The sequence below is a fragment of the Trichoplusia ni genome, chromosome 1, assembly GCF_003590095.1.
Source record: "Trichoplusia ni isolate ovarian cell line Hi5 chromosome 1, tn1, whole genome shotgun sequence".
NCBI lineage: Eukaryota > Metazoa > Arthropoda > Insecta > Lepidoptera > Noctuidae > Trichoplusia > Trichoplusia ni.
Genome location: NC_039478.1, coordinates 22,307,132 through 22,325,774, shown reverse-complemented (window position 1 = coordinate 22,325,774; position 18,643 = coordinate 22,307,132). Strand labels below are relative to the sequence as shown.

Below are 18,643 nucleotides of genomic sequence, written 5' to 3'. Positions count from 1 at the left end.
GTACAGTGGCTCATACTGGGCACACAACAATATCTGTGGACCTTTGGATCATACAGTAACACAGATTTAAAAGCCTTTTAAACAAGTTTATTGCTGCCACTAAAACGAACTCTTTAGTATAGGCAATCGGCAGTGCGTTTAGCCAAGTTCGACATCTATCGCACTCGAACAAGTTTAGCGATATATGAAGGTCCGAAGTTCGCGCCGATAGATGGCGTGACGAGCTGGCCGTACTTCGGGCGCGCGGAGTCACTGCCCAACACTAGCGTGCTGCTGAAACCTACCATCGGTATTGTCAAGTCTCTGGAATGTTCAATAATATATTATCTAGTAGCATGTAGTCGCTTGTCTGTTCTTATCCATAAAAAAAATCATTTTGGAACCGAACAACTAGAATCGTACTGACTTATCGTGACTGAAAGTGCTTATAAAAGGATTGCTTGACACGGAAATATTTAATTGGGAATACTAAAGTAGGTTTAACAAAAAACGAAAAAAAATATTGTAAATCTCACAACATCCAAAAAGTCTGTGCGAGCCTTGGGATCGAACTCGAGACCTATGACTTAGCGGTCCTACGGTTTTAACTCTAGCCTATCTATCTTCATACTGTACATATTATACTAACTTGACAGCGGCCACAAGTCCGTGCGTTTCAAAGGCATATTTGAGCGCCATGTGCACGACGCCATCGTTCTGTATGGGGCTGAGGGAACACGTCGAGTACACCACCGTGCCACCAACCTTCGCCAGCTTTAAGGCGTTACTGAAAATTAATGTTGATGTGAAATGAGGTAAAATATAAGTATGGTGTTATCGAGGCAATCTCGCTATCTACGGAATCAAATTATAGGAATTATTTCTCCAATTGAGGGCTAAGTTATTTCTGTTTCTTATAGGCTATAGAGTAAACTGAACAGTATCAAGCAACGCGAAGTCAACTAAATGTTTAAATTAAAAATAAATGACATAATATATTCTTCTGAAATTGGAGTAATGTAGAAACTTGTAGTAATTTTAATCCAAAACTCAATTCATCGATAAGGTCGGTATGTTAGTTCTTTTCACTATCAATTTTATTTCCCACTTCTGTTTCTAAGAAAAGAATTTTTAAACTGAAATATACTCATATGTATGTACGGTACGACATAACAATCGACTTACACAAGTAACTGTGACTGCATTTCCGGTATCCTCAACCTCTCCTTTATCCTGTCAGGTCTGAACATGTTGTTCTCGTCTTCGTTGACTGAATGCCGGTCAGTTGTGCACGGGACATCTACTAGAACCTGAATATTACAAGAACAAAAATATGTGTCTTAAAGCTGTCTATGGAAGTGTGAATGAATTAAACATGTTAAGTCATTGTCGATGGTAAAAGGGATTCGATACCATTATCTATAAAAACGACAAAAAAAAACATTTTTGTACACTAAGGGTAAAACAGAAATGTAAAAAAGGCGCGATTTGAGAACGGTACTGTAACAGACACCAATCTATTCAGGTTGTTACTTTTGGTTAATGTGCCGAACTATCAATATGTTATCAAATAGTATTGTAATAACCATATAAGCGAACCTTATCAAAGCCATGGTCATCAACAAAATTGCGGCCGTCGACCCTCTTTAAGATGACTCTCTCGCGCCATTTGTTGCTCGTCTCAAAATCTATAAGATAGTCCCGGAATATTTTCTGTGTCCTGAAATAAACATTAAAATGGTGATGATTTAACATAACAACGAGCTATTGGATAAAATGTTCTAGTGTCCCACTTTCCACCAAGCAAATATTTCGTCAAATACTGGACTCGCGCTTCTATAATGAGCGAGGTTCAATCATAAAATAAAAATAATTACATTCTAGGTTGTTGTAAGCATTTCGATGAACACCCGAGTATTCACACAAACGTAACATTACAAGGGAGTGTGCTTGTGTATCAGCACCATACAAAATCAGCCATCAACAGAACTTTTTACATTTAAGGATAAATAGGATATCTCCTTTCACCTTTATATTAGTGTCCTCATCACTTACCTATTTGACCGGGATATAGAGACATCATTGCATATGATGACGTCTGGCAGTAACGTCTGAAGCGCGACTAGGGCTTTGCCCCCGGGCGCCGAGCAGAGGTCCAGCACCCTATCGCCAGGATTGAGACCCAGAGCTAAGACGGCAAGCACACTCCCACAGTCCATGGGATAATAGTTGTAAACACCTGAAATAATGTATGTGAGTACCTTTAAGTTACCTTTTTTTTAAAATAAATGCGGACAACATCACATACATTTCCTGAACCCAAAGTAAGTTTCTAAAGCACTTGTGTTATGGATTTCATATACAATGAAGGTACCACAAACACCCAGACCCGAGACAATGTAGAAATGTGAATTTTTACATTGACGTTCGATTTAAAGGTATGAAACTTTCCGGAATACATACATACATTATTATCTATCTAAAGCAATCTAATAGTCAAGAAAAGCCAAAAGGTCATGTGAATAATGATTTACGCGGAAGTAGGCCAAGCCAAGTTCAAATAAGAGAACTGGCTTGCAGCTCCGTGTGTAATAAAACGATGTCTGGTTGGGTGCGAGACAAGTCGGGCGTCCTGATAAATACGTAAGTAAGAGGAAACTATGTTAAAACAAATTCTTACCTGTTTGCGATCGTTTCGGCTCTGGAAAGCTGGTGGACTCACTGTCCATTTCATATGTGTATACTTTTAAATGTTCCGGGTAATTGAGCTCTGCTTCCGGTTCAATAACCAAAGGGAAGTCATTGTCTTCTGCGAATAAATATAAAATCTTTATAATAAAAAAAAAGAATACTGCTTAAATCTAGGCAGAAATCAATACTATAATTATCTAAAATGTCCAGTATGCCACATCCTTGTAGAGGGTAACTTGGCTCCTATAGCCTGATGGTATTTGTCGAGCTAAGGGCCTACCGGGACATTTAAAAAAAATATTAATTGGGGAGTGGAGAAGAGACGTGGCTCTTATCCGTACATTTCGCCGTCACGCTTCCACAATCATTATAACAAACACTACAAACAATATTACTGTGTGGTGGTAGATGCTCTGTTCTTGCCAGCACCATGTCTGCTATTTATTCATCATCATCATCATCCACAGCCTTTATCCTCCCACTGCTGGGCACAGGCCTCCCCTTTCTCGTGCCATTTTCTACGGTCTTGTGCTAGCCTTATCCAGACTCGACCCTGCTATTTATTGTATCAGTTCAAATCGATATAACAACTGGTTACTGGTTATGTGCTCCCTTTTCTGCACGTAGGCTCCAAGTCGGACCATTGCGCGTCGGGTGGGGTTGTGAGGAGGATGTAACAAATTAAATTTAATATTTCTTCAACACACAGTAACGGAAGGCGAAATTCTTACTTGAGAAATACGAGTAGTGTTGTGACTCTGGAACCCAGTCATCCATCCCCTTCAGTTTGGTGGCCGGCAGGAACTGATACAAAGACTCCGATGTGATTCCAAGAGATGGGTCTATTATCCTCGATTCATCTATTTTGGCTTCAGCTATTGATTCTTCAAGAGTCCTATTTTGGTAGGCCCTGTAATAGAGGTAACCTATAGTTTTACATAGATTCAACTAACATTGAATAGTGCCCCAACAGTTTATATGGTTTCTCACTACTAAAACTATTTAGATTACAATTAGTTTAGGCGCTAACACAGTTTAAATTATGAATATCTCGTTTTTTTATCTTCTCAGTGAAATGAAGATTTTTTATAATCTGTTTGAAACAAGTTAGTTTCCAATGTTTTCTACTAGTTTAAGTTAAACCAGTAATTTCTGATCATTAAGCATGTTCTGAAAAATATTTTAAGTAAAACTTTTTGAATTTACTGGAAAATTTGAAGATACGACATTTTTTTTCACATGGCAGTCTTCAGATATTTTTTATACATACTTTACTGATAATATATGAACATATCAAAGAAAAAGTCTTTTCTATTCTCATCTTGGTTAATGATCAACCTGGTGTCAGAGTTTAAACAATCCATAAGACTACATTTTCCCATGTTTTTATAAACTCACTTTTTTGTTTGTTTGTATGTCTGTTTGTCATTCCGGTTGGATTTTTGCAACTCAATTTTAAGGCACTTCCCGATACGTTAGCAGGCTGAAATTTTCACGATGGCTTCAAACCCGACGACAAGGCAAAATTTGATAAAATTTGACATTTGAAAACGTGGGTATTTAGGTTTGTTTAATCTATCAATTTATTTAAGCCACAAACGTACATCATACTTACACTGGTTCTTTCTTTTTCTTCAGAAAATTCTCTTCTTCTCCACCAATATCCAACTTCTCAGGTATATTATCTGCATTAGGATAAATATTGGATATTTCCTCTGTTCGCTGCCTCTCCATGAATGCTTCTATTCTTGGAGACTGTTGTTCTGTTTTCACTTCTGGTGGTGTTTTGTCATATTGCTTGTGGTATTCTTGCTGTACTGATATTAACTTCTTTAAGCAATGTGCGCCTGTGACGAAAAAGCGGTTAGCTGTATAAGATGAGTTGAAACTGAAACATTTCTTCAAAATGGACCAGTAGGTCCTGTGATAAGCAAGTTCAAATGAACAAACTTGTGAGCTTTATAAAATTCAGTATAGATTACACTTTTTGATTAATTGCGATGGGTATACACTGATTTTCTGAGCAGTAAGTAAATAGTCACTCAACAGACAGGCTTCCCAAGCTGTCGACCATCAGTATAAATAAGGTCATTTGTTACTTTTTAAGACAAAACTGGTCTTCTAGTCAAACCTGCGCTTTCCCCAATTTAAAAGTTTTATACCTCTATTTGTAAGTTCATCCATGGTCTTCTCAGTGTCACCATAATTGTTTACAACGGCTACATACTTCGATCGCCGTAATAAAGCTTCACGCATTGGCTGCCATTTATTACCAAAGACCGACCCATAAAATTCATCGAAATGATTTAAAGCCTTATATTTAGGACCCGTCTTCTTTTTTAGTTTAGCCTGAACAGAATACAATAGCACATTATATTTAATCCATACAATTAAATTGGTTTTAAAGTCAGCATCAAATGTTTGTGCTTTTAAACGTACTCACCCAATGTATTTTAGTCTTGAATCGTACTTGTTGTGCTATGTAAGTAGAAACACAAGCATTTCTATATATATTTGATATATTCAGCATTTTTGTTCAGAATATATTGTAATATGTGTTTATTTACGTTTTCATAACGTAGTTTGAGGTTATGCAGTCTCCGTATGATTGTGACGTCTGCGTTTAGTAACCTAGCGTAGATGCCGAAAAGGATAATAATTATGACGAATTTAACCTTTATTGATTAATGCAGTTTAAAATTAAAGACGCGTAAATCTTAATAATAATATTAACAAAAAGGCAATTATTACAAGAAATTTAAAATAATCTAATTCTCACTGATAATTTGTTGTGAGTAGATAATTTAAATTAAACAATAGTCTTCTTTGCCAAGCCTTTTGGGATTCGATCAAATCATACTGCATTCATTGTGATCCTGTCTACGTTGTGATCAGAAGACATACTATTTGAAAATAGTGGGATCGAGTCGTGGCATATCAATTATTAAATCAAAACACTTAAATATATTACCAAAGTGGACTAAACAAATCAAGTTATGTTCGTGATCAAGCATACTATATCAACATTGCTGTTCATAAAACCATTTAAGTCATATCATTTTTCTTATCAATTATCTTAACACGCGAAATAAACGCAATTTTTTTTAACTATGAATGTGACCATAAATCTGTCAGATTGACACCGCAGACAGAAATAACGATATCATGCTGTCGTCCTCGCACTTGTGCCCGCGAACGCCAAATTGAAGTATTGATTTGTTTACAAGTAGGAGTGCACGGATATTTTTCAAGTATCTCGCACTGTAGTTATATCCCATAGCCTTGTCAGAGCGATTGGATGATAATATCCCGCTTAATTGCTGCCTTCCGTGTCAGACATTATCAGTGGTCGGTGCCAGCTGTGAGCCGCCCCACGAGTTCCGACGGCCTAAAAGCAATTACGAGAGTTTCTGGCGAGTTGTTTTATCGATTGCTCGCCTTTCCGTGCCCCGGGATTGTGGTGTTCTCCTAATCGCTTAGAGGCTCGATAAGGATCTGAGAATGTGCGACGAAATGATGTATGTCAATGGTTTTATTCACGAATTGGGTCAGCAGTGAGTTTCTCTCGTCTGAAGCAGCGTATTCGCGCGAGACACTCGATAATGGTTGTTTATTTATTCAAGCTGTAATTACGTCTCCCAGGCAATGGAAAGTGCAGTGATTGTGTTTTGAGGGGTATTTGAAAACAGTCGTCATGTATGGGATGTTGTATGTCGGATCACTGGCGGGTAACAAGGTGGAATGGATAGCGGCAGGCTGGAGGCGGCCCCTTCCGGGGCGGTACACCTGGACACAGTGAGGGCGCTGCACCAGACTGTCGTCTCACTCAGAACTGCACTTGAAATATCCAAGAATGAACTGAAACAGTTGAAGGAGAAGTATGAGCAGCATGCCCACTGCTTAGAGTATGCAGATATTATAGAGAAACTCACTTTAGAGAACCACATATTAAGGAGAACAATAATAGATTCAAGATATGATGAAAAGGAGCCTAGTGCACAGAACATAAAGTTGGAAGTTACTTACAGCCCCCAGTCACAAAATATTGAGGATTACACTAGTAGTGAGGTGGTTATTGCCACTGCTACTGAGAGGCACACCCCAGTACATGAATTAGAGCTTGTTGCACAAGAACCAGAACCCCTTGCACAAGAATCTGATGCAAACAGTAATATTGGATCTGTTGAGCAGTTGGAAGAAGTTCACGAGGACCTTGGAGAAATATCAGAGTCCACAGAATTTAATGCTGAAGAATATTCTCCTCATGATGAAGCAAATAACAACACTGAGGTAGAAGACTTCTCTCAGGCCACAACTTCACATAAACAGACAACAGAGCCAGAAGGTGTACACCAGCCGAGCTTCAAAACCAAACTTGAACTTCTGTCAAAGTTTGATGTCAGAATAAAGGTCAGAACATTGAAGGAAGGTACAATCATTTCTAGTACTACATCGGACAGTGACTCCTCAGAAGACCGCAAAGGTTTTGAGAAAGAACCAACAGAATTTAAAACCAACGGTGGCAAAGTTGAAGAGAACGAGAAACAATTTGACCTAGATAACGGTAACAAGACTGTGAATATCAAATCATATTCTACAGACAATTTCAAGATGGCGGTGCCCAATGAAGCTGATGCAAAGACTAAGACGGACAAGTTTGATGTGCAAGTGAGGATTACCTCTGAGGAGAACCTGGTAGTAAAGGAAAATGTGGAGAGGAGTAGGAGGAAGGATACCCTCAACTTGGATGTGGATGATTTGAGTCTCAGGTAAGATTATTAACCTAGCATTTTTGGTAAATTCTGTGAGTCGAGAGCTGATTATGATGTGTATTCAAAATAAAATTCATTATTTAAGTATTCCATTAAAATTCTGACAGAAAAGATAAAAATTAAAAGTTGGAAAAAGGGGGTCCTTTACCCAGCAGTGGGTAATTCAAGCCTAAAATGATGATAAGGTTCATGGTTAAGAGCTTCCATCGACTCCAATACTAATCAGGCCGATCGGCCGTTCTGAGAAACACGCGCGAATTCCGCCTCACGAAAGTAATTAATTTGTTATAGAAGAAGTCAAATGTCAAATGTCGTTGCTATTGAATTATTTTCGTGTTAGTTTTATTAAAGAGAGTCTGTTTCAGTTTAGGACTCTTTTTCCCTTAGCACAGGTCATGAGTAGGGCTTCCGTTCTTCCGGGTTTCTCCGGATATGTCCTAGTTTAGAGGCTATTCGGGTAGCGTCTGACGGTTTCATTTGTAGTCCGGGTATAAAAAAAATAATTCACACGTCGAAATCCCTGTATGTCGGGACCAAACGACTAACAGACACGCACACCGGGTTCCGTGCTCTAAAATCCGCGGTTTTACTCGTATTGTGACTAAATATTAGAGATGGCACCCTAACAATAGACAGATGGAAAAAGATTGATGCCTACGACTTTCTGAGACATGGAAACTTCGTTACTAACCTTTGTAACTTTCCACCCATTGAATCACTACTGTACCAGTGCTGTTTTACGTTTAAAGTCTTCATCATCATCATTATTCTAGGCCTTACTGAGAACAGACCCCCCGTTCTACTATATCACACAACTCACACAGCAACTTAGCTCAGAAGTCAGATTATAATATCTATAAGCTTTCTTCTTATTATGAATGAAAACCGAATTCGAATTGAAAATTAAGCACCTAAAATCGGTTATAGTCCTTGCCTGTTAAAATAAGATTTTTTACATAATCTCAGAAAATGGTTGCTATAGGTAGATAATCCTCTATTTTTAATAGTGGACATATAACTTGACGTATATTATTTAATATCCATCTTCCTATTTGGGGAAAAAGCTCTTAAGTAACATTCAGATGGGGTTTTTATTCGGACATACTTGTTTCGCCTTATTTCTCGGCAAAATCTTTACGAAGACAACCTTTTTGGCTGACCTAAAAAGTAAAAGTCGTATCGTATTATTCTAAGAGGTCGAAATGAAGGCACACAACACGAAAATCGATGGCCTTACTCCACATATTAACAAAATATAAAAAAATGTCGTTCAAACAAGCGGTATGTTTTTTTGGCGGTATCTTACACATGACTTGATCAGGTTGGTTTTAGGGGTCCCATATCCATTGGACACAAACGAAAGCCTACTACTACTAAGGCTTTCAGGCCGGGACTAAATGACAGCTATTTCACATTAAATGAAAAAAGTCCATGCGGTCCGAAGGCGGGTCATCATTCAAAATGAAGATTTGAAAACCTCCTCCTTTTGGAATTCGGTCGGAAAGTAGAGTTAAGCAATCGATGGTCAATAATTTGATGGCCTCTTCTGCAAATTTTCGATTTTATTTAGCCTATTTTTGTACGGACCTCAGCGTCACGGGTCCGACTCCTGAATGTTTTTTTCTGTAGGTATATACCGACGGGATTTGATGAGCCTTTTTATCTTTAATCATATCCCAGATGCGGAGAAACCTGTGTGAATATCTGATTGCGTAGCTCGTAGTACTGAAATCAATTACGTTCTTATTACCAGCAGACGACGATCTGATGGAATCAAACTAATTGGATTTATACACACATTGAGTGATGTGTTATGATGTAGTGAAGTTAGCCATGTCAGCGAATTCTTTCGTGCGTCGAAGTGACTTTGCGTAGTATCTCTGAAAAAACTCTACATGATACTGTAAATTGGCAAAACTTGTTATTTATGCACCGATTGAATTTAAAACAAACACGACATGTTTATGAAGTACATAACATACATAGCCATAGCCATAAGCACATACAAACAATATTTCTTGGAGAGAAGACGTGGCGAGCATTCTTAAAAAAAAACATACTAATTAAACGCAATCTATCAGACACCCTAATAAGGCTATTAAATTATAAGATCAAAATAGTGTCTGTAATTAAATTTAGTTAACCTAGACCCAGCCATTTCATTCATCAGCTCAGACTTTCGTTAAATATTGGAACGTATTTCCAAACCATCCACTGGCGCTTCGTTACCTTGAGATAATTAAATTACTTTAGATCGAAGATTGCATTTACTTATCGATGTTACGTAAATACGTAGTGATTCAATACATACACTGCATGTACCTGAAAAACTGTCATTATAGAGAAAACACGTCAGTCATAAGCATTTCATTCAGAAGCCTGGTCTGAATCTGTTATGCTTACACGTTGTAAACACGATCCACTAAAGTCAGAATATTTCAGTTACCTCTTTCAATAGATGCTTGACACGATTGTATTTAGGTCAAGTTAGGATTTCAACAGGTTTCTTTTGTTCGAGTGATTTGTCGAATTGATTCAGAGAAAGAAATGGCTTTTGTCTGCCGTGAAGTGAATTGAAGAGGCTTGTCGTAAATGTAGCTTAGTTTAGGACCAAGTCGCGGAAATTTTTAAGTGGCTCTCATCATATAGCACTTTACGATGGAAATAATGAACTTGGCATTTAAGTTTTCATAATCTTATGGACGTGACCCAAATGTAACTTTTATTTCGAAATAAAGTTCCATATAGCTATACATATTCGGCACAGACCCTACTCCGTGACATCGCGTATTAGCAGATGTCACAAAACTCACAAACTCCCACATTTCTGACTGCTCCTTATTTATGATGCGCGGTATTGCGGAGGAACACGATATCGTGAACTACGCTTATCTATAGATACCATTTTCCAACTTTAGACGGTCGAAAACTTAACCATGGCAACTCTTTAGTTTTCCCTTTTTACGATAATATGATATTATGTCTTTGTATGTACGTGTCTGCTGATACAATAGTGATCTCACATGTTTGTAACCTGAGTAGGGAGAGATACGGAAGGTTTTGTCCATCACTTAACAAAGGGAGCATTTAGCCTCCATTGTGCACGGGACAGAATCTCGTACTGAGATCTGAACACAATGAACACGTAGCCGCTTCTGTTAGGTATAGGATCTTTCAATAGGTGTCGTTTTTCCAGGAAAAAGGTTAAGATATTTGAATAGAAATGGAAAATACATTACCTTGGGACAAAATATACATAATCCTCCATATTCCCTGCACGGTGAAGAATTAACATGGAAATTTAGGCTCGGATGGATATGTTATAGTTCATGCATAATGTATGAACAGATTATTACGCTGAAATAATATATATTTTTCGTTTCTTTTATTAATTTTGAATTTTTAAAGCATAACCATAGGAAAATAAATACTTACACAAGGAATCCCCTTACATTCAGTTAATTCTGGTTCTTTCAGTTATTATTATTATTCAAAGTCTTTATTTCTCTCATATTACATTACATTACTAAATTACATGCCCCGCAAAACCGTTTACACGGTTTGACTGTGAGAACGAGTGAGAGTTATCTGTGTGCCTGTAAACCTTAGTGTATCGAAAATAGTTATGTTAGTTATCCTTTTTTAATCGCTTAACCATCAAAACATGTGAATCATTGCCACTCGCATATCACAGAAGTGTATAAGTTGCAGCAACGACCCACAATTATGCTAATTTAATGGTCCTCAATAAATTAGCTTTCCTAACTTATATTTTTCGCGTAGTATATTATACATCCTTAATTAGTTGAAGGAAAGCCGGCTGCTGCATATTAATATTTCCTCATTATAAATGAGGGAAAATGAAAACTCTTTGCATAAAAACTTGAACATTTTTAATTAGGCTCGGCTTATTAAAACTAAGCTTTGTTACTATGCAAGCAAGCCTTACTGCACATTATAAATGTTTGCACGCTAACAACCTGGCTTGTGATGTACGCTGTATTGTGGCGTTGATTGTTGATGCAAAATTGCAAAGTGAAATATTTCATTTTGTAGCTTTGTGTCTAGAGACAGAAGAATGGATTAAAGCGTATCCTAGGTTTAGCTGTTAGCTAAGCAGGGTTGAAGATGGTTATTTGTTTGAAATTTTCGCTATGGAGTTTGAAGTGTATTCTATCGCTTAGGCTAGGTTTGTTTAATATTTTTTTCGTGAGGATTTCAAATAAATCGTGTTTCGAAATAAATATATCGATTGGTCAATTCCACCTTGTTTAACCTAACATGCTTTTATGATATGGAAAAGAAAGAAGAAAGAAAACAAATTTCAACCAAAAATGTGTTTCTAGTAAGTTATGTTTGAAATGTACCAACTGTATAAGGCAGTCTTGGAACGACTAGCAGAAATCAAAATGAAACGTCAAGACAAAGACTCTATGTGAAATTGAAATGCAGAGTCCTCATTTTAAGTAAAACTAGAATCATGCTAAAAGGCTTTGGTTGTAAGGGTTTCGTTATGGCTACCGAGTCGTTCATGCTGAAGTGTTATTTATTATTGTGTTGTTATGTAAGACAATATGAGAAAGAAATATCCTCGATTGATATGATCCAAATTATTTGTTAAGAGTTGCCCAATTTTCTATAAATCATTGTGCAATGTTCTATGCCTAATTTCATCCATTACTCCATTCATTACAACGAAATACTGTTTGGAAGGGATAATTTTTTACTAAGGATATAAATTTTAGTTTCTGCTTTTCCTCATCGTAAGTAATACGTTTTATGGTTATGTTTTCCATAGTATTTGCTCTATAAATGAGATGAGCATATTGCGTCCCATGAGGTTGGCAAAATTATGATTATTATTCGCTATTATCTTAACTCAGGGTTGAGCTTCTTCTTGGTGGGAAGAAAAAATAAGTTATCGATGAGATACGATAATATTGAGCTTTACGTCTCTTGGAAAAGTATGTTTTGATATTTTTTATATAAGAATTTATTTGAAAGACTCCTGGGGTCAGGTGCGGTTATATCATATGTCGCGGGTGTTTTATTAATATTCAAATCGCAAGCTTGTTGTGGTGAACACAGCTATTCTTCTATCGGTCCAGTACAATACCGCAAACTTGTGTGGGGTCCAGTATTCCATGAAATTCGACTCGATACAAACAAAATCGTTTCTTTTTCTTCAAGCAGTTCCAGCGCCATTAGATTCCGAATAACTAATCGTCCTTGCACAATGTTATTGCAAAGATATAAAAGGGCCTGATAAACATATTTCCATTATTCATGACACAACATCCAAGTTAATGTCGATTGTACACTTGGGAACTGAAGTGGAACAGAAAATGAATACGTATTGCGCTGATCTCAGGATAATGGGGAAAAATACAAATCTAAGTATAGACGGGATTTGTATTGATCTGAACGTAACTATTATTTGAAGTACAGTGTAGGTACTCAAGAGTCAAACTGTAAGGTTGTAAAAATCTATTGGTAAAAACTGTAGCTTGCGGCTTCATCCGCTCTTATGTTGGTTATAGCTGAAAAAAACATTACTCCCTTTTAACGAAGCCGGATAAAAATAAAGCGTTAATTGGCAGATGCCAGTAATTAAGTGAAGGTTATACATTTTCGGTGTTTCTCATTCGTAAAATTACACTCGGATATGATGTGAAACCTTAGAATATGCAATAATCAATTGCTTATTTTGGTCAGTCTAGACTATTATGACGGATATAGTAATTACCAAGGGATTACAGCATGGTCGTAGGCACAGAACCGCTTATCCGATTTGGACTTTTCCGGTTTTACGGTGGGGTAATTTATAGTTAAGTTATTGCATTAAACAATGGTAGACTATCTTTCTTTCTAGATCCATGTCCGAAGGCGACAATTCGGTATTTTCTGAAGGAGTGGCGACTCCTTTGGATCCGAATGTGTCAGCTATAGGCGACGACAAAAATGAGGAAAACGCCAGTGGCAACGAATCTGAGGAAGTGGATGATATAGAACTCATATTCACTACCGACGAGTCTAAAGATATGAGTAATCTGCAGGTAATTAGTTACAAATTATGCCATGAAGTCTTATTGATTAAGTGAGTGGAGAAGTGATAGAAATATATTTTTTGCGGTCCCTTAATAAGAGCCAATAAGAAAAGGGCGTAGATTTTGGGTCCCTATGTAAACATTGTTTTTTTTTGGCGAGGTTAAAAACTATTGAAGTTAGAGTCTACTATTTTTTTTTGTAAAAACGTATATGATATATTTTCCTTTTTTGGCATCATAGGAGGATCTAGTCTCGATACGCGAGACAGACCAGTGGGCTCCTCAGTCGAGTTCGACCGCGCACTCAACACCAGTGCTCATCAAATTCCACACTTTAGACCCTGACTTCCAACCAGGTCAGGACAAAGACAACGTAACTGAAAACCAAGAAAACAACGATAAGCCAATGGAAGTCTCAAAACAAAAGAGGGTATCCTTACCAAATGATAAGGAAATAAGGCATGTTGCCTTTAATGGGAATAAGGGTAATTTGGAGTTGCCAGGCCGAAGCATCCTGAAGAGCTGCGACAATAGATCTGATAACACCCTATTTAGGAAAAGCCCTAATACAAGTAATAGGAGACTAGACAGCATCGATAGCTTGACTTGCGAGTACAACAGAGGCCTAAGCTTTGACAACACGAAGTCATCGAGTTTTGAACTAGGATCCAGTATGGACATCCTTCATCGTGAGGAGAGTGTGGATAGTTTCCACAGGAATGTAAATTTGGGACATAGGTATTCAGTGTTTGCTGGGACTGATATTTCCAAGTGCGGTACTTCTGAAGATGACTTGGCTGCTAACTTGAATATTAGGAGGAATACTTGCCCTAATCCGTTTCAATATCGGTAAGTTGTTTTTTAATTGTTTTAATGTAAGTGAGTTCCTTCCATTGTACACATTGTTGTATGATTTCATATTCTGATTAGTTGATTTTGGGAAGACTTTTCGCGCGAGTGTAGGATTTACCAGATTATAATTTGACCAGGTTATAATTTGTTACATCCTGATATTTTTCCCACCCATTGACGACGTCCCTACTACAAGATCTTTTCATTATTTAATTTCCTGAAATTACACATTACTGAAGATTAACCATACTTTTTGTGCTATTTCCCTTTCCCCTTCTCATCCTTTAACCATATATTTTATATATGGTTGCCATGTAGCCTTCCCACGCCAGCTGTAGCTTTCTCACCCAGATATTTTTTGTACAAGCAATTTATTGATTGAAACCCTGCAGGCCATCGTCGGGCTACCGCGGCGTGTCCCGCCCCCCGGGTCCGTTCAAGGCGGGCGGGTCCCGCTTGCGGCCGGTGTTGCGCGACCCGGCGCAGGCGCGGCGCGAGAGCGGGGCGCAGACCGATGTGTGCGCGCTGCCGCCGCGGTGGAGCTCCGATGGCTACCTCGCTCATAAGGTAAAGAACGAAAAGTTTTATTTTAATAATAATGTTTTCCAGCCCAGATAGTCCCTCTTCTGGAGAAATGCTTTTTCGAAGGTATCGTGGTCAAATAACAATAGGAATTGTTTTATTGTAGGTAGGAGGGTGTCCTAGTGGCTGAATTATAAAAAGACTTGTAATTTTATAATTTACTACTGAGGTATTTGCTTTTGGTGATGATTAGAACTATTTGAATTACGATCCAGTTCCATTAGACATTTCAACTTTCTTTTTGGAGAGGTCTGACTTTAATATATTTGAGCGATTGAATTAGCGTTATCGCTTGAAGAAACGACATTATTCTTAAAGAAGTACATAAGTACTATACCCATTTTATTTCTTTTTAGAGATAGATATTTTCCAAATTACAAAATACTATTAAAGTTAAGGAATCTCTATGACCTCTTCATATCTCCCCCCAGATGTCGGTCCCCCCTCCGTGCGCGCCCACAGTCCCGTCCCGCGCGCCCGGGGCCGGCGCGCGGCGGCTGGCCGTGCCCGAGCCGCGCCCGCCGCCGCCCGCGCGACGGAACGACGAGACACGACGAGTCATGCTCAGTGATATCGGTGAGATTATAACTACAACATTTTTTAAATTGTACTTTATACCTGATTTTGTATCAGCTTTCCAGATCAAGATTATGGACAATGACTTTGCTAGAACTTTAAACCTGACATCTAGACCACTCAAATACTGTCGAGTTTATGTGTTGGGAACCAAATCAGAATATTAATCTATCCAAAAGTATTACATTAATCAAATCTCAGAATGATGAAATTTGTTCTCTGAAAATTGTTAAGAAATTTTCAAGAAAATAAAAAGGGTACTTTTACTTACCTTTAATGTAAAGGGTTATTTAAATTTTAATTACCTGTCAAATACTCTTTACAATGTGGTATGCAATAAAGAATGTTCTATCTATCTGAAACGACCTCAATCAGGAGATTTTTTGACCTTCTGACACTAACTGCTAAAAATAATATAACAACTTCAACGTACGTGTATCCCAAATTATTCGTTCCTTACATTCGTGTTACTCTTGACGGCGTTCACGATTAAGGTTCTTATTATTATTTATTTAAGAGCTATTATTTTGTATCAGGTTTCACATCGATGGTCCCCGAGCTGTCCCGGTCTGCCGACCCGGTGTGGGCGCTCGGCAAGCTGCAGGCGCACCCGGACGATATCATATCCACCACCACATCCACATCCAAGTTTGTATAACACTTATTTAATACTAAGAAGAAAGCTCGGATGATTCACATTTGTTTTGTGACGGTATTAGATCTTGGATATTATTTTTATTCTGAGTTTCGGATGAAGAATGTGTTTGCCTGTCTAAAACACTACCACAACCACGATTCCATGGAAGAAAAATCACAGTACTTGACTTGATCGGGTGATCAAGTCTACTTGACTTGATCGGGTGATCAAGTCTACTTGACTTGATCGGGTGATCAAGTCAAGTACTACAGGTGATTAATTGTAAATTATTGGTCACCCTTTTGAAAACTCGGTGTAAGTGTGATGGAGTAGATCTACCAGCTAGCACACAACACCTTTTTCTAGATGGAAAATCATCAAATGATTCCTTCCCCTTTGGGTCGAGCGGAAGAGAGTGTTAGACTTTTAATAAACCCACCCAGGCCATGTTCCTTCATTTGCCATTGTATACCGGGGCCATGGTAAATTGGCTTTCAGAAAATCCCTCTGGCCCTTATTAAAATCTTTTACGTCTTAATTTAAAACCACAGTATTAATAGGCTATTTACTAGATAGACAATAATTTCCATTACGCATTTCAGATTCTTGTCTCGCGGCTCGTCGTACCGGTCGCCGTGTCTCAGTATAGACAGGAGCAACGATTGGACTCCGCAGCATATCTACATGCCGTCTAGAGGTGAGTAAAGAATTATTTTTATCGTGAATTTATTTTTATCGAGGCAGTGTAGTTCCCACATATACTGTCGATGGAGGAAGCTGATAGTATCAGACTCCTACTGGCTAAAACCTGAACTGCCTTGCGCCGTTATCAGCGTTTTTGTTTCGATGCATTTCAATGCTTTTATTTCTCACTAGCCGTTGCCCGCGACTTCGTCCCCGTGGGTAGAAGATATAAGTTATGATTTATACTTGCCCTGTATGTTTCACATTTTCCATTGTATCTTCGCTCCTATTAGTCGCAGCGTGATGGTTTATAGCCTAAAGCCTCCCTCGATGAATGTTCTATTCAACACAAAAATAATTTTTCAATTTGGACCAGTAGTTCCCGAGATTAACGCGTTCAAACAAACAAACTCTTCAGCTTTATACACGGTGATTTTTTAGTCGTCTTACAAAAGCAGCCCAGTTCATGTATCCGACGTAAAATACCCCTAGGCGCGATTATTATTTTTTTATCATCAACTAAGATAATAAGTACGAAGAAAATTAAACAAGAGAAATCTGAAATATACTCTTAAAAATGAAAAAAACGCCACCGCCCGCGCCCCTCACCATTGTTACAAGGCACGGACCGCACTCGCAACAGAGCTGTGTTTCTAAAAAACTACGAATTTCATCATAATATTGAATAAAAATTGCATTTTTTTTTTCAAATCTCATAAATACCTATTTTTTTATCATGAACGTGTTCTAGTCATTGGATACATGAACTGGGCTGCTTTTGTAAGACGACTAAAAAATCACCGTGTATATTAGTATTTCTCATGGTAACCTGCAAAAACAACTGAGTCATCAACTGACATTTGACAGTAGTCATAATTAGATGTTATGATATTTATATCCAAATTTTTTGCGTAAACTGAATCATATTACTGAGGCAATGCTATGTGTCCAATGTGCGTCCACCGATCACCCGGCTGTATCTCGGGACTCGTGATAGCTAGACGGCTGAAATTTTCACAGATAATGGATTTCTGTTTTAATTGTTTAAGAAACTTCTTTCTCTTACCTAATATACCCTAGCTACATTCTACAAAGAGTTAACTCTAAACGATATCTCTTTAAGAGTTATCCTATTTAAAAATTACCTTAGAATATAACAACTTTTCAACTTTTATTTACCTAATTTGTATCAATCACCGTAGTACGACAATTTTTAAATACTTTCCCTCATTCATGTTAATTGTCCCCAGGTCTTCGGCCATGGCGCAGTTCTCTACCGGATGTGCGTCGTGACGACACAGACGAGCTGTTGGAGGAGGCGGAGGTGTTCGTCAGGCGATCTATAGACAACCTGCAGTCGCCGTATGTCAACGACTGTAGCTGTAAGTTTAGCTTGTCTCTGGGTGATGGAAATTGTATGGTAATAATATAGTATGAGTTTGGACTGCACGGATAGCCAAGTGGTTTAGGTCACGCCAAAGCTACTTTGCGTGTCACGGGTTCGATTCCCGCGTAGGACAAACATTTGTGTGATCCTGTGTGATTCTTCTTTTTTTCTCCTGAGAGTCATTGAACATGTGACTTGAATGGCTGTGTAACTCCCTCGACATAATCCTTAGTGTGATTTTTTTTACTGGCGTCTTTAAAAAAAAAATGTTATGCTAAAACAAAGTGTTTTCAATTCAATACGCTTACTTTCAGTGTTGGTAAAAATACATGTCAAATAAAACTTCAACCTTCGTATTTAAATAATCTCAATAATAAAGCTTTGTATGTTCCAGTGGAGAAGCCATCTGGTGTGACTGGGCAGCCGTACATACGCC

The 18,643-nt window shown here is 38.0% G+C and overlaps 2 protein-coding genes across 2 annotated transcripts in view; one reads left to right on the top strand and one right to left on the bottom strand.

Annotated features, from left to right (window-relative positions):
- Positions 1 to 65: 65 nt before the first annotated feature.
- On the bottom strand, positions 66 to 5,301 carry LOC113499482 (5-methylcytosine rRNA methyltransferase NSUN4). Its single transcript, XM_026879989.1, has 10 exons — positions 5,114 to 5,301; positions 4,833 to 5,019; positions 4,286 to 4,517; positions 3,402 to 3,580; positions 2,660 to 2,788; positions 2,035 to 2,218; positions 1,579 to 1,699; positions 1,165 to 1,289; positions 629 to 766; positions 66 to 303 (listed from the first exon to the last, which is right to left on the bottom strand). Exons 1-10 carry the CDS (start codon positions 5,198 to 5,200, stop codon positions 156 to 158), a joined length of 1,530 nt encoding a protein of 509 aa, XP_026735790.1. The 5' UTR covers positions 5,201 to 5,301; the 3' UTR covers positions 66 to 155.
- Positions 5,302 to 5,599: 298 nt separating this feature from the next.
- The window catches only part of LOC113492402, a 14,379-nt gene continuing 1,335 nt past the window's right edge, over positions 5,600 to 18,643 (top strand). The window contains exons 1-9 of the mRNA XM_026869894.1: positions 5,600 to 7,439; positions 13,315 to 13,498; positions 13,731 to 14,338; positions 14,734 to 14,908; positions 15,355 to 15,499; positions 16,036 to 16,147; positions 16,739 to 16,833; positions 18,071 to 18,202; positions 18,602 to 18,640. Coding sequence (XP_026725695.1) covers positions 6,412 to 7,439; positions 13,315 to 13,498; positions 13,731 to 14,338; positions 14,734 to 14,908; positions 15,355 to 15,499; positions 16,036 to 16,147; positions 16,739 to 16,833; positions 18,071 to 18,202; positions 18,602 to 18,640 — 2,518 coding nt within the window. The 5' untranslated portion in view covers positions 5,600 to 6,411. The remainder of the gene's footprint in view (positions 7,440 to 13,314; positions 13,499 to 13,730; positions 14,339 to 14,733; positions 14,909 to 15,354; positions 15,500 to 16,035; positions 16,148 to 16,738; positions 16,834 to 18,070; positions 18,203 to 18,601; positions 18,641 to 18,643) is intronic.